Below are 21,764 nucleotides of genomic sequence, written 5' to 3'. Positions count from 1 at the left end.
CATCTTGTACATAGTTTTTTTAGCGTATCCCACTCAAATTCCCCAACCCTATCCAAGTTCCCCTAAAAATAAAAACACCAAAAAACACCTCTGGACTTATTATTAAGCCAAAGAGTGACTGTGAACATGTGCCTGACTGTGGGGCAATTACTGGGAAAAAGAACCTGGGCAATTTCCAGCAGTTCCTACAGGAGTAGCATTCCATATACAACATATTGAATAACTCTTGTACACTATATTCAAACTCATAGGTTAAAGACCTATTGTATTGATATATCCATGCTGTAGTTTTCAGCTACCTAACCAATTAACCAACCACATGAATATAAACGGTGTAAAAATTAAAATTTTACTAGTTCGGGGAATTGATACAGGTTCATTCATGCTTCAGTAGCTTATTCTTGAGCTATAAATATATTTGCTACCAGCATCTTGATCTGCTAATTTGACCCTGAATGTAATAAGTATACTAAAATAGAAACATGCAAAAATTGCCATTCCCATCAGGCTGCATTAGGATGATGGATGGACACTGTAGCATATGTCGTAGTTACCAATATGTTCATAAACATCACAGTTTACCAGCCATATTAGTTTTCATGAAGCTGCACAGAAAACTTTAAGAAACAGCATTTAAAAAAATCTCCACTAAGCATTATTAACTTTTAAACTGAACACATAATATTGCCCAGTCATGTACAAAGGTGATGTTGGAGCAGTCTACCCAAGGTGGGAAGGGTAATAAGAGGGTGAATCATGAAGTTCATTCACATTTATTGATCTTCCATACAATGCTGCTTAGAGTTCTGGTGACACTAAACAGAGCAGTTGGCACAGGAATATGGATGAGCTTAACTTAACTGGATTTGGTTCTAGGCAGGATCAGCAAACATTACCGAAGCTTAGGTGCTGAATCTGAACTGTATTGAAGTCAGTGGGAGCTGAAAGTTAAAAAAAAAAAATCTGTAATGGCTTTTTTCTAGACTTTTTTCAGCTCTTAGCCAATTCTAAAGCATATAGCTAATCCTGGGGAAAATGCATAAAAAAATAAAAGTTTGACTGGGAGCAGCAATTTTAGTAACCCCTAAACATTTAAAAATGAAAAAAACTGACATTGCAACTGCAAAACTGACATTTACAATGAAAAAAAGCCACATCTGTTTAACAGAGCAGCTGGGGATTCCCTTCTTCTCTACTAGACCCTTATTTAGTCTGGTATTATAGTCGAGGAGGATCCTACAAAAAAAGTGGGGTTCCTCTAATTCTATACCAATTTTTAGGGGAAAACCCCAATCGAAAATTAAGGAAACCAATGCGTGGGGTCCACTTCTAAAGTTTACACCAGACTCCTATCCAAACATGGCAGGCCAGGAAAGGGCAAAGCATGCTCCCCTCATGAACCATACAAGACAATATGCACTCAATATGGGGCTACCTTTCCAAAAGTGGAACCCTGGAAAAGCACCTTTCCCCCATGTTGAGAAGGGCAAAGGCCTCTTCTCCACAACCCTGGCATGAGGGCTGTGGGGGTCTGCAGGCAGGGGGCTTATCGGAATCTGAATGTTCCCTTTAACAAAAAGGGAGCCCCCAGGTACCACCTCCCCAATGTGAATGAGTAAGGAGTACATATAACATGTAGCCCCTACTCACAGTACATAAAGGATGGTACCTGGCCTTTCTCCTTAAAATCCATAAGGTCTGGTATAAAATATCGGGGAGGGGATTTTTGTTTTTTGTTTTTTTGCTGGGGGTCCTCCTTAAAATTCATATCCGAACTGAAGAGCCTGTTAAGAATTATTGGGGGAACCCACGTTTTTTTTTTTTTTTTTTTTTATTCTCGTTCTTTTGTTTACATGGCTGGGGATTCCTGGCTAGCAAGTGAATAGGGCCTGGTGATGTCACGGGTTGCTAAACTTCCTTACAACCATAGACAGGGTAAGAAACAACCTGTCATACATAGTAGCAGGAGAAAAACGCATTACTACATATGAATGTTGGCTACTGCAGAACAGTTAAGAGTCTGATGTTTGGACAAACACCCAAACAGGCAAAATTTGATTTGAGCTTGTGTATGGAACAAATCAGGAACTCCCTAAACAGAAACCGCGCAGCCCCTCCTGCTTAAGTAACCACTGACACCAATTACTTTTTTAGCTGTCTGAGGGGATCCTCCTTCCCACTGACCTCTAATATAAGGAACATTCTGGCCAGTGACCACCAGTGTAAGAGGAATTCTTTCGCTGAGATAAGGAGGCATTTTTCCAATGATTACTACTACAAGGAGAATTTTTCCCTTTGACCACCATTGTAAAGCTGGATACACACTATACAACTTTTGTTGTTTGAATTCCTTTAGATTTACCTGCAACTATGTAGTGCAAGGGCCTGCCTGATTGCATACAAATTGAAAGTGTTTAGGTTTGACCTCCATATTATATGGTTTTAGTAAATCTAAATAAAAAATATAAAAAAAAAGTAGTGTGTGTATCCAGCTTTAGAGGGCATTTTCCCACTTTTATCAATACAAGAGGCATTCCTCCCACTGACTTCTAAAGATGAGCCGAACTTCCCTGGGTTTGATTTGAGGCAGGTTCAACTGAAAAGATAACTTTTTTTATAAGCACTTTAATAAAAAAATAAGAATAAAAAAGTCCCACAATGTAAATTCAACATCATTCAGGTTGCCTAGAAAGTGTCAGGACTTGTCAAAAAGTGCTTACGTGTTTTTTTTAATTTACTTTCTTTCTAAGTGAGTAGGGATACTATGTACTTCTTATTTCCATGGGGGGTATTTAAAGCCCACCTATTGTAAAAGGGGGGTTTCCAAATTCCAATAAGCCCCCTGCCCCATATACCCCCACAACCAGTGGGTTAGTGTTTTGAGAAAGATTCTCTTGTCCTCGTCAACATAAGGACAAGGTGCTTTGCCAGGGCCTCTAACAGGGAGCATTTGACCATGGTAAACTGAGCAGACTTTGATAGCAGAAGCATATCCCCCAATCCCTCCTGTGACTGATGAATCTGGAATTGATATCTGTTATGTCTCTTCTGGGTTTATAGCTGTAATTTTTTTGACAACTGTAGTCAAGGATTCATGTAATCAAGCATGATTTTTACTTGATTAGCTGGAGTGGAGGGCAGGGGAGTCATTGAGAGTCTAATATAGACCCCTTATGTCACCATAAAAAGCACCTGGTAATAGTGATGGGCTGAACACCCCCCCAGTTCGGTTCGCACCATAACATCTCGAACAGGGGAAAAGTTCCAGCTAACATTCAAACCCTATTAAAGTCTATGGGACATAAACAAGAAAAATCAAAAGTCCTAATTTGAAAGGCTTATAAGCAAGTTATTGCCATTAAAAGTGTATGAGGACCCAGAACTGATCTGGGGGACATACACCAATGCAAAAAAATCTTTTTAAAATGATTGTTTCAAAGGAGCAGGGATTTTAATGATGTTTAAAGTGAAATAATAAAAAAATTCCTTTAAATGTCATGCCAGGGGGGGTCCCCTTCATGTGCCAGCAAAGTGGCGCATCTGTAAGATGTATGTAGACTGTTGCAGCAATACTGACATTTCTAAAGGAAAAAATTTAATTTAAACTTGCTCGCGGCTTTAATGCATTGTCAGCTCCCGGCAATACAGATAAAAAAAATTAACAAAATGGGGTAGGTTCCATCCCCCCAGTCCATACCAAGGCTTTTGGATCTCGTATGGATTTTAAAGGGGAACCACACGCCAAAATTTAAAAAATAAGGCGTAGGGTCCCCCCCCCCCCAAAATCCATACAATATGAACTTCCTGATTTAAGCCATGTCTCTGCACTTCCTGGTTGCCAGAATATTGTGCCATCACCAGCCAATATCTCACTTGTCTCTCCGTATCTTCGCTACCATTCGTAACCGACATTTGGCTTGCTCCTTGACTATGCTTCCGCTTAATCCCTACCTGCTATATCTGCTACTGGGCGCTGGCCTGCTCGCCACCTGGTGGGGTGATCCTGAGGTCTGCGACCTGGTGCTAGCACACAGCAAAGTCCATCTCCACCATCAGGGGCTCTGGTGAACACTGGTTAGTACTTTTATTCTGCACCTTAGGTGAGCCTGCGTCATCTTCCAGGGTGACCTGCATGTGTTCCTATCCTGCTGGTTCCTGTGTGAGCTTTCACTGCTATAGCAACTGGTCTTCGAGCCTGACCCCTGTTCGTGAACATCCCGCTAAGTGCCGAGAAAGTTCAGTTGTTAGACAAGACCTGAATGGACGATGTTTAGGCCAAACTTATGCTCGGCCCAACCTGTTTGCCCATCCCTAGTTGTGCCTGATCACTGTAAACCCTCAGTTGCTCTTGCTGGGTGCAGGAATGGGCCCTGCTGTTTAAAAATTAGAAACAAAAATGTAAATTACATGCACCTGTCATACAGGTGCAGAAAAATCGGGCCTCGGGTGTTTGGTGGTGCCGTAGACCAAAAACATTGTTGGAAGCTAGCATAATCAAGATTAAGGAATAGGATAGACAGCATAGGCAGTCTTCAAGGGATCCCAGATCCCTGACAAATTCAATTTATTACATCAGCATCAGGGGCTTGATAGCTGCTGTTGATCCAGGACTGATTTATTTTGACAAATGTCAGCCGGTGAACAGAGTCTGTGGACAGACACACTTTTATCCATCACAAAACCTCCAGCAGCGCTGAATGTCCATTTGGAAAGCACACTGGAAGCAGGACAGTCCAGTAGCTCAATTGCATATTGAGCAAGTTCTGGGCAGTGGTCCATCCTCAAAACCCAATAACCCAGTGGATGCTCAGTTGGAAAGGTCTCCAAGCCTGCTTTTGCCCCTAGATAATCCTGCACCATATGCTGCAGACGCTGCCGATGGTTGCTTAAACCTGACAGCCCTGGGCACTGAGGACTAAAGAATTGTTTAAAGACATCAGTCAGCTGGCCTCCTTCTCCACTGTTCCTCCTTTGACCGAACGAAGCCTCAGAAACACGTTGTCCAAGAAATGGTGACCTCCCAGTGTCTGGAATGGTTTTACACAATTTTTTCTTCAAGGCGTCCTCAAGATGGTTCATCCTCTGCTGCCTCTGCGAAGGCAGGATGAGTTCTGCAATTTTACCCTTGTAATGTGGATCAAGAAGGGTTGCTAACCAGTTGTGATCCCTCTCCTTGATACCACAAATCCCCGGGTCCTTGTGTAGGCTTTGCAGCATCAGGGAGCCCATGCAGCATAAGTTTGAGGAGGCATGAGATTCTGAGTCCTCTGGGTTACTAAGGATGACATTGTCAGGAGCAACCTCTCCCCAGCCAGGTAAAACTCCGGGAGTTTCTGGGGAATATAAACCATCCCTTGGAAACTGCTGTATGTTATCCTCTATATCCATGCTGCCACCATCCTCCCCCTGTGTGTTTTGTGGCCCCACAGGAATCTTATCTGCAAAAAGGGGGCCTTGTGAAGAAAGGAAGCCCTTCTGTTCTGCCTCAAATGCCCTGTCCATGATTCCACAAAGCGTGTGCTCCAGCAGGAAGACTAGAGGGACAGTGTCACTGATGCATACCTCGTCATGGCTCACCATCCTTGTGGCCTTCTTAAATGCTTAAAGGACAGTGCACTCATCTTTTATCAGCAGCCACTGGCATGGCAAAAATAAGCCAAGCTCCTCTGAGCCTGTACTGGAGCCATACTCGCACAGGTACTCATTGATGGGCCTCTGCTGCGTGTGCAGCCACTGCAGCATTGCCAATGTTGAGTTCCACCTGGTGGGCATGTCGCAATTGAGGTGGTTGGTGGACGTGTTGAATTCCCGTTGAATGTCAGCAAGCCGAGCACTGGCATTGTATGACCACCAGAAATGGCTACAGACTTTTCTGGCCTGCCTCAGAAGATCTTGTAACCCGGGTACCTGTTCAAGAAATGCTGCACCACCAAAGTCAGGACGTAAGCCAAGCAAGGAACATAGGTGTCGTGTCCCTGTCAGTGGGCGGAGAGAAGGTTGGTGCTATTGTATATAACCATTCCTAGCTCAAACTGCTGTGGTGTCAACCACCTCTCAGCCTGACCTGCAGAGCTGACAGAATCTCTGCCCCGGTGTGGCTCCTGTCCCCTAGACAGACCAACTGAAGCGCTGCATGATGTGTTTTTGCCTGACTACTTGCATAGCCCCTTGAACACTTAGGGGAGCACTGCTGGTTCAGAGGACAATTTAGCAGAAGAGGACAGAGAGGAGGGGGTGGAGCAGACAGATGTGGCAGAATCCCCACCACCTTTTTGGAGGCATGGTGGCAGAACAAGCTCCAGCACTGAACCCTGTGCTGCATCCTTCCCAGCTGCCAGCAGAGTTACCCAGTGTGCCGTGAAGGAAATGTAACCTGACCATGCCTGCTGGACCAAGAGTCAGCAGTAATGTGAACCTTCCTGCTGACCGCTCTGTCCAATGAGGCCAAAACATTGCTTTCCACATGATAGTACAGAGCTGGAATGGCGTTACGTGCAAAGATATTTCTTTTTGGAACCTGCCACTGGGGTACAGCACATTCTGCAAATTCATGAAAGTGGGGAAGAGTCTACCAGATAAAGAGGCAGCGGTTGTAGTGCTAGCAATCTGGCCAAGCTAGCATTTAGACACTGAGCATGTGGGTGGCTGGGACGGTATTTTTTTTTCTTTTAAGGTTCATTTGCCAGCTGGTCAAATCAAAAGGTGGAGTACTGCTAGCAGATTGGGTGCAAGTACCTGTGGCACCCATTACTATACCATCATCCCTCTCAGTGAAGGTTTTTGAGAGGACTTGAGGTATAATAGGGGTAGAGATCCCAGATGAGGAGCAAGAAGAAGTCTGCATTTTATTATGATGTGGGTCTTTCAGATGCTGTTGCTAATGGACTGCATGGCAGGTCGTCATATGTCTTATCAAGCATGTGGTGCCCAAGTGGCTAGTGTTCTGGCCACGCTTGAACCGCTTCAGACATATTGTGAACAGCAACACGATCTGCTTCACATGTGTTGAAAAAAGCCCACACCAATGAACTTTTGGAAGTCAGCGGGGAGTTAGCAGTGCCCTGCACCTGTGGAGCACTGTGGTGTGATGCAATAGGGTGGCTGCCCTTAAGCTGGCCCCTGAAGGACATCCTGTCTTGTTGGAGTTGAGCCGCCTCCTCCTTACTTTCCTCCTCGCTTTCCTCCTCTATTCTCTCAGGCACCCAAGTACGGTCAGTGCCCATCTCATCCCCTCCCTCCTTGTCACTGGAGCAAATTTGGCAGTGTGCTGCAGCCCGGGGCAACATGACTGCTAGTTTCCTGTCTGTCATTGTCACCCCCCCCCCTTTCTAGGCTCACGTTATTCCCTTCCTCAACCTGGGAACCAATATCAGAGCATGCAAATTGCTGCGTATCCTCCAGCATTATGTAACGAACACTATGATCGAATAATTCAGGTGACTCCTCTGTGCATGATGGTGAGGCTACGGAAGGAGTAGATGTGGACAAGGAGCCTGTGGAATAGGCCGCTTTGGCAGCTGCGGTGGAAGGCAAACTAGTATGAGCCTGGGTGACAGAGGATGAAGAGCATGAGGATGACTTAGTTATCCACTCCAGCAACTCTTCTGCATGTTGTGGCCCAATAACACAGCAATCATCGGAAAAAAAGGACAAGCATGCCCCTCCTGCAGAGGGTACACCATGTCCTCTACCACCACTTTTCACTGTGGACACAGAGGCTGCTTGCCCTCTTTTAGTGGCCTGTGAGCATCTGCCTCTCCTTGTTGGCCTTTCAGACTTGATGGGGATTTTTTTTTTGGGTGGGGTGGGTTTATAACTTTTTATTATAGAATGGGAGATGGAAATATGATGCTTGGGTGCAATACTTTTGTGCTTGGTGCACTATAAACCGTTTTATTATTGTGTTTTATTTTTTGGCATGGATTTTTATAACTTTTTATTATAGAGTGTGGGAAGGGAATATGGTGCTTGAGTGCAATACTTTTGAACTTGGTGCACTATAAACCGTTTTAAAATATATATATTTTTTTTAAAAAATAAAAACTTAATAAAGCCAAAAAAAAAGAAAACCGCTGCTGGTACAGAAGAAATAGCACCTACGACGCAAAAGAGGGGACAGCAATTATGCCCTAAATAAAATTAGCAGTGCTGCACCACAAAAAAAAGCCTCTGCTGACGCAAAAGGAATAGCACCTGCGACACAGAAGGGGGAGTACTAATATTGCAGCGACAGAACCTGATTCAGCAAAAAAAAAATTGAAAAGAAAAAATAAATAAATTGATCAATGAAATAAAAATGGGATCAGTGTGGTGATACAGACCTGTTGTATACATAACACTATAGTGGCCCCACTACACTGTGTTACACAAGAATCACTGCACAGCACTACACTGATGGCACTGCGTTACACAAGAATCAACCCTACACTACACTGCACTGACTGCATTAAATATGAAAGCACAATCCACTAACTAGGAGTGGAGATTAGACAGGCAATCTCCACTAACACACAGCTGCCATGTAAGCAGCCTTATATAGTGTGAGGCGTGGAAGCCCCTGAGCCATGATTGGATAAAGGCACCCTGCCTTTGGCCAATCATGCCTCTGACCGGACATTGTGCTGTGAGTTGGCCGAAGCATACAGTTCAGGTGCATGCTTTGGTCAATCACAAGCACTTAATGCCCTGCAATCGCAATTAATGCTATCACCTAGGGGGGTTGTTAGCCCCATTATTATAGCAATAAAGGTAAAAATGTAAAAACTTTTAAAAAGTGTAAAAATATTATTTGTAATATTGTAAATAATCTAAAGTGTAATTAATATTAAAATATTAAAAAAATGTTTTTAAAACATCCTCTCACCCCCCCCCCCCCCCCATACATACTCCAGGGCAAACATGCTGCAAAGGCACACACATATATGCAAGCCTAAATTATGCTACACATGTGGGGTATTATCGTGAACCTCAGAGTGAGCACATTAATTCTACGGCCATAATTTGTGGTTAACTGTAAAATGACAAAGCATCACCTAGGGATTTTTTGGGTCCCATATTTTTTTTGTGATTTCACAGCCACATGCACATTTAAGGCTTGACATGTTGGTTATCTATTTACTTATTGCAACCCAATATTTTTTATTTTATGAAAAAATGGAAATTCTATTTTATTTGTGTTCTCTAAAATTCTTTTTAGTGTATTTACTCCAGAAAGTATGCATTTGATAAACAGTTGCGCAAATATTGTGCCACAAAAAATTACAACTACCATCATTTTATTTTACATAGTCTTAGCTTTTAGAAAATGTATAGTTGTTTGAGGATTTAAAGTAATTTCCAGCAAGAAAATGCAGATTTTTAACGTGTAAAAAATAAAAAAATATGCCCTGATAGATAAGTGGTTAAAAATATTTCACTGTTGTAAATTTTTTTTTTAGTTTCTCATTCATTTCAGTCATTCTTTTTTTGTAGCATGGTCATTTAAAAAAAATGCTTTACCTTTTTTTTTTTATATATTTTTTTTTTTTTGTTACTACTTTGTCACTCAGAAATGTATAGAAAAGTAAATCTCTGTGTGTGTGCATGTATTCTACATATATATATATATACTTATTGTTGGCTTAATAGGCCCGTAGCTGAAATTTAAAAATGACTCTGGATCTTAACTGGAGAAATATATACATATACATATATATATATATATATATATATATATATATATATATATATATATATATATATATATATATATATATATATATATATATATATATATATATAATTTTTTTTTTTTTTTTTTTCATTATTTAAGGCTATATTACCTTTCGTTAACATATTTCCAAGTCTGTGGCCTGGCCCCGAGTGCTGGATATGTCTGTCTAAATATCAATAAATGTGGAAACAATTTATCATACATAAAACTGTTTGTTTATGCAATTTATGCAGTTTTGCATTGTATTTGGAAAGCAATGAATGACCACTATTTATGACCAGATGTAGCTCTGTGGTACATTTAGACTAGAACATTTACATTTTAAGAGGCCTGTACAATTCTGACATTCCTAAAATGTTACTGCCTTCTGTTTACAGGGGATACATGTTTGCTGGACTTGAATTTGGAGCAGAGTGCTACTGCGGACACAAAATTAAAGCCTTAAATGTCAGTGAAACCGAATGTAATATGGAGTGCAAGGGGGAGAAGAGCAACATCTGTGGTGGAGTCAATCGTCTGTCAATTTATCGACTGGAGCTCACCCAAGAGTCTGCAAGGAGGTGTGAGTACTGATCTCTAAAGCCCATAGCATGAAACTGTTTACATTTACAGCAGAAAAAAACAACCAGAAGCCAAAAATAGGGCTTGTGTTGAACATAGGAAAGCTTTTATTTGTAGCTTATTATTTTTAGCTAATGTTGAGACTCAATTCTTATTTCATATACTCAGGTAGTTTGTGCCTTGCACATTATAAATCTAGTAAACATTGTAATGAGGCGTTGTCTCAAAAAACAAAATGTGAGTGTAAAAATCACATTGTAATCATGAATAACCTGTGGCATCAAATAGTTAAAACCACATCCAAATATACCAATACTTTAAAAAGCAGATAATGTGTTAGGATCCAAATATTAAAGTGCAAACAATATACAAAAAAATTATTTTATAAAGCACTTTTTCTAATGAGTGCAAAGTGCAACCTTCTGTGATAAATTATAATTCATATACAAACAATACTAACTAAATAAAGTTAATCTGAGTGCGGAAAACAATGATAATCCAAAGCACATACAAAAAAAATGGAAAATAAACATCCCAATGGAGTACATCCACATGTAAAGTGCATTGGAGAATCCCAGTTGATGCCTTCTAAGAGGAAACGTGTCTGGCGGAGCTAGCCGTGTGAAGTCAACAGGCAAGGACCGACCTCTACTTTTCATGGTTGTGCTTATGACCTTGTTTTCCTGGTTTACACAATTTCTCTGTAAGTGCAATACTTTGTATTAAATACTAGGGATGATCGAACTTTTGAAAAGTTCGGTTCGACCAGAAAACCCGAATTTCCCAAAAGTTTGGTTCGGATTCCAGAACCCCATTGAAATCAATGGGACCCGAACTTCTGGAATTAAAAAACACCTTTTTGAAGCCCTAAAACCCAATAAATGCCCCTAAAAAGTGCCTAGGGTTCTGGGTCATGCCCCAGGGACTATGAATCACACAAAAAAAAGTTCTTAAAAATTGTTGTTTTTGATAGAGAACCAATTATTGAAAAAATTATTGGAAAAAAAAAAGAGAGATTTCTTTGGATTTAGTGTCTGGGGGGTCTAAAACATGTACCTGTGAAGTTTCAGCTCTGTAGCATGTCCAGAACCAGAATTATAGCATGCCAAACCTTCAAAAATTATTTTTTGCTTAACCGCGCCTTTCTTTTTCTCCTAATCAACTGCACAGCCAATGTGTATGATGGGGACATAATGCAGTGCACTGGGAACAAGATTAGAGTTTTTTTTGGAAAAAGGTGCTGTCTCTTTAAATGTGGATATAATTAACGGGTGTATTTTCGCAATGGGGCTATTACCAAATGTTTTCAAGAAGTCAACAAATGTATGTAGATGCACTTTATTTCATGTAAAATGGTGTTTGGTGCACTTTAACTTGAATTCTCACAAGAAACAGACATATATGCACGGATACATTGAGGGTTAGGGTTAGGGGTAGGGGCCACAATGTAGTGCACAGTGAACAAGATTAGAGATGTGAAAAACGCACACTGCTATGCGACCCAAAGTTGTTGCTGAATACAGCACAGCAGATGTGTGTCGCGCACAGTAGCAAAGCCTTTTGCACAGTGCACTTAACACTTACAAGAACAGGCGTTAAGTTGTCACTGAGGCTTTGGCAACTCTGTGCGGTGAAAAATGCACACTGCTATGCGACCCAAAGTTGTTTCTGAATACAGCACAGAAGATGTGTGTCATGCACAGTAGTAAAGCCTTTTGCACAGTGGACTTAACGCTGACAAGAACAGGCGTTAAGTTGTCACTGAGGCAGTGTATTTTGCTAACTAGCAAGCACGTATACCTGCTGTAGATATATCAGCAGTGCAACGTGCTCACTAGACGGAACCCTGACACTTTTAACTATCCCTACAGAAACTAGATTGTTGAATCTAACTACAGTGGTATATAGTACCCTAACTACACTGCATATCCCTTTCCTCACACTAAAAGAACACCTCCATACAGCAGAAAAAAATTTCTAACTGACGCTGTCCCTTTAAATTTTTTTTTTCTAACTCAAACAAACAGCACAATCGCTGTATTTCTAACTACACTGAGTGTCTGTAAGCTGAATGCTCTTCTGCTGATATGGAGCTTTAGAATCACTCGGCTATGGAGCAAACGTAGTGCAACAAAGCAGGAGTAAGAGAAATGCTTCGACTCTCTTCAACAGACTCTGTATCACTGTGCTAGAGGTTAGGCGGGGCAATGTTATATACTTTGGGGCGTATTTACTCCTGATTGGCCTCTGGTCCCCGTAGTCACTCCAATCACGTTCCTAGCAGACTCCTGCCCCCTCATTGGCTTTTGCTGACGTTTCTGGGCCAATCACGGGCTTCTAAAGCCCAGTTCCTGTCCCATTGCATTTTGGGCGGTTCTGGTGGCCGAATTCCGAACTTTTACCACAAAAAGTTCGGAATTCGGCCATATTTCGAACACCCAATGTTCGGGTCGAACCGATGGTCGACCCGAACCGTTCGATCGTCCCTATTAAATACTTGATTCAAGCAGTATAGCACTATGAGACATCTTATTTTTAATACATGCAACTGTGAGAGTTGGAAGATAAAATCTATCCTGACACTTAGGGGCTGTCCAGGAACAATCTGCAGCTTCCCAGCTGGGAAAAGTTGTATGAGCTTTTGATCTCCTTTGTGGGATCGAATGGTCTGGTAAGGAGCCCATTTGTCTCTAATGGCACGCATGTGACACAGAAGCACTTTATGTATGGTTATTTTTGCACAAGAGCACTTTTCTTTGCACGTGGATGGACTCCATTGGGATGTTAATTTTCCATTTTTTTGTATGTACTTTGGATTATAAATTTTTTCTGCACTCTGTGATCATTTCACAAGCCCTGCCCCCATACAGTTAGAATCACTCCCCTAGGTTCACATTTAATCCCTTGATCACCCACAGTGTTAACCCCTTCACTGCCAGTGTCATTATTACAGTAACAGTGCATATTTTTATACAATAGTGTTCAAAATATCCCACTAGCTGCGCAAAAAAAATATATAAATATGTGTGTGCATTCAAACACTGTGAAATGAATCAAGAGTAAAATGACTAGCAAAGGTAACTTCCACTGTGAAAAATCATTAAACCATAATAAACAAGTGAAAAATAGTCAAGTTTCCACTGTGTGTCACTCCAATGGGTGAAAAATTATGTATAATATAAACAGTTCTCATCCACTAGTGCAGTGTTCTCAGATCATTAAAGAATAGTGATAATAGGATGACCAGATGAAATCCCATTGTGTGCTGCTTAAAGAGACACCAGAGAGATCCACCACCTCCGTGCTGCACGCCCCTCAGCCCAGCAACTTACCCCAGCTATTTGCCTTCCATTCTCATGGACAAGGCCATCTGCGCATAGATATCCCACTGTGGCAATCTGGGCAAGGGTAACACCGACACTCCTTTGATTAGGCAATCCTCTTTTGCTCATATATGAAAGAGAACAAAAAGGACCCCTTGATAAAGTCAGGATGTGACGAAACGTTAGGGGCGTGGCCACACGACGTACCAGTGGATTGATCGGGTGAACGGTGGTGAACATCGCGGACAACACCAGAGCCCACCGGAGCGCCTCAATCCCTTCTATATGCTACTATGTGCTTTTCAAGATATGTTAACTGTATGTGCAATATTAGAGGATAATTGATTGTAATAAAGGGTATAAACGTTATTACACTAGTGGGGCCCTTTTTGTTCTTTTTCATATATGAGCAAAAGAGGATTGCCTAATCAAAGGAGTGTCGGTGTTACCCTTGTCCTGATTGCCACATTTGGATATCTATGCGCAGATGGCCTTTTCCATGAGAATGGAAGGCAAATAGCTGGGGTGAGTTGCTGGGCTGAGGGGCGTGCAGCACGGAGGTGGTGGATCTCTCTGGTGTCTCTTTAAGCAGCACACAACGGGATTTCATCTGGTCATCCTATTATCACTATTTTTAAATGATCTGTGAACACTGCACTAGTGGATGAGAACTGTTTATATTATATATTATTTTTCACCCATTGGAGTGACACACAGTGGAAACTGACTATTTTTCACTTGTTTATCATGGTTTAATGATTTTTCACAGTGGAAGTTACTTTTGCTGGTCATTTTATTCTTGATTCATTTCACAGTGTTTGAATGCACACACATATTTATATATATTTTTTTGCGCAGCTAGTGGGATATTTTGATTACTATTGTATATTTATTTTTAAAGCTGTGGCACCATTTGTTGATTGCTTCACTTTTGTACACTGCAGTTGGAAGCAGGACTTGATTTATTAGCGCGAGAGCCTGCCTGATTTTAGTGCATATTTTTAGCACTGATTACTGTAGTAATGTCACTGGTCCCCCCAAAAGTGTCAAAAATGTCAGTTAGGGGTCCAATCTGTCCACCACAATGTCGCAGTCCTGCAAATAATCGCAGATCGCCGCCATTACTAGTAAAAAAAAAAATTACATAGTCCGTAGTTAGCAGACGTGATAAATTTTGCGCAAACCAATCAAAAAAAAAGGACATCAATTTTATTTAGGTACAGCATCGCAAAACTGCAAAATTGTCCGTTAAAGTAACACAGTGCCGAATCGCAAAAAATGGCCTGGTCATTAAAGGGCTTCCAGATTCTGATAAGGCCCCCTCCCACCCAGGGTTGCAGGAAAGAGTCCCTGATCCCCATCAACATGGGGGCATGTTGCTTTTGGGGGAGCCCCCTGCCCGAAAGCACCCCCCATGTTGAGGGCATGTGGCCTAGTATGGATCAGGAGGTGGGGGTTCTTGTTTGTTCCCCCACTATTCCAGGCCTGCCAGGCTGCATGCTCAGATAAGGATTTAGTATGAATTTTGGGGGGTCTTCACAATTTAATTTTGATGTGGGATTCCCGTTAAAATCCATACCAGACCCAAAGGGGACCCCCCACACACTTTTTTTTCAAGTTTAATGCTGGGAATTGTTTTGTAGACATTCTGCTGTCCTGCTGGCAGCAGATGAGTCCTGATTAAGGACGTGGCGGCCAGGAGGCAGCCCCGCTCCTTAATAACCAGCTATTCTTCACACATAATTTGGATCAGATTAATATTTTCTATTTGAATTTGATCCCACAGTTCCAAGTTGTAATTCATTTGAAAATGAAACTAAACTAAACGAATGCCGAAAATAAATCAATGTAACTAAATTAGTAACATAACAAATCTATCCAAAATGAAACTAAATGGATTTTTCCATTCTGCACATGCCTAGAAGGTACTTTATCTAAAAACCACACCAAAATAATATGTAGATTTAAAAACAAAGGCAGCTTTTAGAACTAAATGAAAATATCAGCTTTTACTGCAAAAGTTGAATCGGACAACAACCTTTTCTATTTGTCAGTAAAGCTGACAAAGGAAAAGAAGGGCCAAAGCTCTTTTTGCCCGACTCCTCCTGTAGGTCACCTTCTCATTTACAAGGTGATGGCAAGCCAATATTTGCAACTAAGATGTTCTGCCATATGTTTATTTAACGTTGGCGGATACCCTCTGTATAAAGTGCTTGAGTTCTGAAAACATGTTTGAAATGTTTGAAAATGGAAATATGCTGAGACATAATTAACTCTGCTATTAAAAAGACTCTTCCCAGGTTGAGCCACTGGGTCTTTCAGTCAAGCCAGTGGTGGTGCTACCTTTGCAGCAGTCTGTGTGGCTTTTATTGAGAAAGATGATGATGTTCCCCATCTATGCTCAAGTGAATCATGTACTGATTCAATACATGCCTCAGGCAGACATAGTTCTGCATGAGGCTACACCGTTCTATAAAATCACAGCTACTTGACAAGATTCCAGGGGTTAGAAGGTTTTACTGTTGAGCCTGCATGATTCTAGCTAAACCAGTCGATGAATACAGACAGATATTGGGTCACAAGCCATTTTTAGCTCACAGTTTGTAAGATCTGTGGGCAGTTAGCTGTTACACAGCTCAATTACCCATCAAAATAACAGCATGCACAATTTAGGCATTTTAATGCTAAAGATATTTTCCTGCAAGTTTTTATAAATCTCCTCTGCTTCACCTCCAAATGAAAGAATTTTCCTCCCACACAAAATTGTATTGTGTTTTAAAGCATTGCTATTATTGTATATTATGTGCCTTGATAATCAGAGAATAGTTCAAGTCAAGTAAGCAGCACAATATTCATGTTGTCCTATCAAATGTTCTGATTCACGATGGCACAGGATGTATAACTGATGTGTGTGAATAATAAGAGTCAATGCAAAATGAATTACAAGGCTAATGCTTCATTCTGATATCGAAGTTACTCTTGGTAATGTTTCACCCCATGTAGTTGAAAAATGCAGAACTATGTTTAGTGAAACTGTTCTGTCCCATTAATTCACTTGAGATGAATCGTATCCACTCAAGAGAAAAGTACACAATGTATTTTGTCAAGTACAAAATAAAACTCACTGAAACATAATGCATTTGGCTTTATGATTGGCCAATTATTAAGCTTGACCTGTAAAGACCGGACTAAGGTAAGATGGGATTCAATTCCCTTCTATATTCAGCTTGCGCAATATGATGAGATTTTTTTTTAGATTTACTTCTTAGAGTACAATATTGACTTTAGAAAAATGAGTCCAGTTAGCCACAGTGATACAAAAGATGTATTTCTTTATTGGGAAACTCAGGAAACTTACATGTCCTTCAAAGCACGAGTGCCCTGGCAGGCTCCCGAAAAAAGTCCTTCTTCAAGACATTTCCATTGCAATAACAATTTAGGTAATCCTTTAAATGTGAGAGGTTTCAGTCAGGTCAAACCCTGGCACTGCATTCATTTTCAGTCATCTTGTATGATTGTATAGTTTTTTTGTATCATAAATGCCATCACCTAATGTTCTTCTAGCACACAAGTAAAATATAATTTCTTTGGCATATCTAAATCCGAAACCTGCTTTCTTTAATTTTAGACAGAGTGGTTAGGGATTGAAACCCTTGGCAGGTTTGTGTTGCTATCTTTGATCCCACTATGGTACTACACTATGTCCATTTGTTTAGGTGATCATTATCTTTTGGCCACCATTATATCCAAAACAGGGAGTTAAGTAAAGTCCAACATTTTTAGCTGTCTCCAGAACAAGAATAAAGAAGAAATGTTCCAATGGGGACATTGGTGGCAACTTAAAAGCGCTTTCCCTCACTTTTAAGTTATTTCCTCTTACTTTCTGTTGTGTCTACAGGACAGAAAGTAAAATTAAAATATCCACAGAAGGATGCAGTTAACAAAAAATGTAATTCCATACTCTATATTTTTATTTATTTTTTTGGTTTAAAGTTTTTGGCTAGATATACTTTAATGTTAGAATATAGGAAAGAACATTTCCTCACATGCCCTAAAAAAGGGAGGTATGGGGAATCTGGGATATTTAATATACCCAAAGTTACTAAAAACAAAAAATGTATAAAGCACATGTTTATACATTAAAAACTATTGTTTCCCTCATCCATAAAAACAAATGTCCACAGCTGCAGATATCAATATTCAATATGTACATAATCCATATACAAAAATATCTATAGATTGATATGTTTCGCCCAAGAGAAGGGACTTTTTCAGGATCCACTTGATTATTCACTCCTAAAAGCAATGCAGCTGGTGAAGAACTTAATCCTCATGACTGAAAACAACAACATATATAAATATAATAATATCCCAGCATATGATATTAAACATGCACCAAAGTAAATCTAAAATGAATCAATAACAAATTCACCCAGTATGTGGATACCTTAACCACTTGCCGACCAGCCGCCTTCGTTTTACAGCGGCAGGTCAGCTCTGTTATGTGAAATGACGTACCTGTGCGTCGCTTTGCATAACAGAAAGTGGGGGGCGCATGCGATCACTCCCCATGGAGACAGAACGGCGGTCTGCTGATGTAAACAAGGCAGACCGCTGTTCTGTCAGTGATGAACACGGGGTCATGTGTTCCTCCTATTTAGGAACACAGGTCTCTGTGTTCATCCAGTGAGTACAACCCGCACACAGTTAGAAAGCATCCCCTATGGACACTCTTAACCCTTTGAGCGCCTTCCCTGCCAGGGTCATTAGTACAGTAACAGTGCATATTTTTAGCACTGATTACTGTAGTAATGTCACTGGTCCCCTCAAAAGTGTCAAAGTGTCAGATAGGTGTCTGATCTGTCTGCTGCAATGTCGCAGTCCTGCTAAAAATCGCTAATCGCCTCTATTACTACTAAAAAAACAAAAAAAATTAAAAATGTAAATATATCCCCAATTGTAGATGCAATAACTTTTGCGCAAGCCAATCAATATAAACTTATTGGGATTTTTGCTTACTAAAAATATGTGGCAGAATACATATTGGCCTAAATTGATAAAAAAACAATAGATTTATTTTTTTTATTGGGAATGTTTTATAACAGAAAGTAAAAAATATTCTTTGCTTTTTTTTTTTCCAGAATTGTCACTCTTTTTTTATGTTTCTAGCGCAAAAATTAAAATCGCAGAGGTGATAAATTACCACCAAAAGAAAGCTCTATTTGTGGGAAAAAAGGACATCAATTTTATTTAGGTACAGTGTCGCACGACCGTGCAATAGTCAGTTAAAGTAACACAGTGCTGTATCTCAAAAAATGGCTACGTCATTAAGGGGGGTAAAACCTTCCGGTCCTTAAGTGGTTTATGTTAAACTAACTTTCCCACCTTACATTAGTTCCTAAGGAGGTACCACAGGGTGCTTTTTTTTATACTTTTTCTTTGTGAGCAAAGGTTCTATGATGTGGCCTCTAACCTTGGTGCACTAGGCAATTAGAGTAAAGTCCCGTACACACGTGCAGATTGTCGGCCGAAAAGATTCGGCCGACGGCCGATCGGACGATTTTCGGCTTGTTAGTATGATGCTTCCGACAGTCGACAGTGCACTTTCGGCCGAACAGAATCTGTCGTGCAAGCATTAAAATTTTTGTATGCCGACACCAGAACGGCCGATTGTTCACCAGTCAGTACAGAATTCGGCCGACAGACAGCAGATTTGCAAGACTGGGCATGCTCAGAAAAGAAAAAACACAGGGAAAGTTAACCATCACATGACATCACTTCTGCAGTCGGCTGTTGTTGGCCGACAAAATTTGTGTGCAGTCTTTTGCAGTTTTCAGCGGACACGACAGCCCGGGGACAAAAGACAGCCGATCGGTCGGCACGACGATCGGTACGTGTGTACGGGGCTTTAGACTTAACTCTGCATAAATCCTACCATCCCACAATGCAATGGATTCCCCTTTGTGGCCAGTACAGAGCTAGGATGATGCCTGCCTGCAAAGGATGCCCAGTTGTAAGACCTCCTGGCCCGCACAAAAGACAGTTTGCTTCCAAAGGTGATCCCAGACATATAGAAACTAGTCTTACACAACACTGTAGTGATGTTCCCTTTTAAAAGTCAGCCCCAAAACTGGCATTTACGTGATGAATGATGTTGAGCTGAAGGGATTGTCAGCCAAGGATGGATAGCTAGATAGATGGAGATAAATACACTATATAGTGTTATGAAAAATATTGCAGATAGATACCTCCCAACTTTCTGAGATGGGGGATGAGGGACACACTGATGGACTGCTTGGATACTTCCTCAAAAAAACAGCTGCTTCCACTCTAGAACCAGGAACGAGGTATTATAGTTGAGCACTGCACTTAACTAGATGACAATAGCTTAGGTGCAAACTGAAACTGACTTTATTGTAAATTCACACAGAATATATACCACACAAAATCATGAAAGCACTTGATCATGTTATCCTAAACCATGCAAACTTTAAATAGTAATATCAGTACATCTAATAAATGGCTAACTCTAACAGTAATCTTAATTTAAACAAAAAGCTAATGAAAATCGAGTCACTAACAGCTAACAGTGGTCTAATCAACATAACCACATAAACATCCCACAATAGTTTGGTAACCAGGTTCAGTTGACGCACTACTAGCAAGCAGACAGACAGATACAATAGGTGACTCAATTAACAATGGGGATTCACACCTAGGAGGCACACAATGAGAGAAAGATGCCTTAATAAACAGATTTAGCATAGCAGCAGGAAACCTTAGCATCAGGTTGTTTTAAGCTGATTATAATCGGGGGGGGGGGGGGGGTGAAGCAGTCAGTGCTGGTTTGGGGCACAGAGGCCCCAAATCTGTATCCAGTTCCTTGGTTTAAAGAGTCTGTTTTTGGAAGGACATGGTCATGAATCTGAAGCAAAACCACTCTAAAGTTCCCCTAGGTACACACCTCCCAAAGAATAGAGCCCCCTCAAAAGCCAGGGCCTATAGTCAGTAGGCAAGAGGCTACCTTGCAGTCGCCTCCAAAAGCCCCTGTTCCAGTTGGGTCTGTCAGACACCTATTAGAAAAATTATGTAGGCATAGGACAAACTCCCTGTCACTCCCACCTAAAAGGAGAATTGTACAAAAAATGGATTGGTTAAACTCACAAGTGCTTTTTTAATATAATTTATTTTGGCTTTTAGAAATTGCAAATGGAGTCATTTAGAAATTATATGAAAGGTTTAACACTGCAAAACACTTTTTGATAGAGAAGTAATATATTTTATATACAACTATATAGATCAGACCAAAAGAAAAGGAAAGAGGGATTTTGTTCCGAATAAGGGACAGTCCCTCAAAATCAGCGACAGTTGGGAGCTCTGCAGATAGTTCCTATTCCTAAGGAACTTTGAATCGTATGTAGACACTAGAGAGTTACAAAATTCAGCATTAAAATATGTTCCAACATGCCCATCAAGAACTAGAACTTGTCATTCATTGCTCCTATGTCAGTATTAAAAGAGAGGAAAAACACAATGCAGTATTCTGTTCTGGCATGAAATGTAGTTATGGAAAAATGACATTTATTAACACAATTTCTTGTTATCTTCATGGTCGTGGGATTACTGTGAAATTGGTTCAAGCCTTCTACAAGACCTGTCAGTTATATGACTTATGAGCTGTCTTTGTGTGGATGATGTTTTATTCAAGTACACAAGGAAGTCCACAGCAAAAAGTAATATGCACTTACAGTTCTCGGTCAGATATCATATCTCTGCAGCTTCTTACTCCATGACTTTCTGCTGATAACTAAACTACCTTGCATTCCACAGATAAAATTGCTCAGCAGATTAACAGATCTATGAGATGCTGGCTAATCATCTTTATGGAACAATTGTTCATCAAAACTTGCTGTCATCACAAGTTGGATTTTTTTCCCCCGAGTGCAGCAGAGTAGCAACTGTCTATTTGAAAGATTAGTCTTTCTCTTTTGGTCTGTGTCAGCATAGTTTGACAAAGAAATATCTTGAACAAAGGCAATTTCTCTTGATATATTATTATGTAACTTTATCTGGAAGCTGCAATAATAGTAGAAAAGCTGAAAATATAATAGTCCAATTACAGCAAGATTTTTATACTTTGTATTCTAGTACGCGTACGCTGTTTTTCT

The 21,764-nt window shown here is 40.5% G+C and overlaps 1 protein-coding gene across 2 annotated transcripts in view; it reads left to right on the top strand.

The window, feature by feature from the left end:
• Positions 1 to 21,764, top strand: part of WSCD2 (WSC domain containing 2) — a 465,279-nt gene that overhangs the window by 316,770 nt on the left and 126,745 nt on the right. For both annotated transcript variants that reach the window (XM_082264348.1, XM_082264347.1), the window contains exon 4: positions 10,090 to 10,274. In XM_082264348.1, the coding sequence (XP_082120474.1) occupies positions 10,090 to 10,274 (185 nt within the window). The remainder of the gene's footprint in view (positions 1 to 10,089; positions 10,275 to 21,764) is intronic.

The sequence above is a fragment of the Pelophylax lessonae genome (genome assembly GCF_965119305.1).
Source record: "Pelophylax lessonae genome assembly, chromosome: 1".
NCBI classification, from domain to species: domain Eukaryota; kingdom Metazoa; phylum Chordata; class Amphibia; order Anura; family Ranidae; genus Pelophylax; species Pelophylax lessonae.
This window is presented reverse-complemented; position numbering and strand designations above follow the sequence as displayed.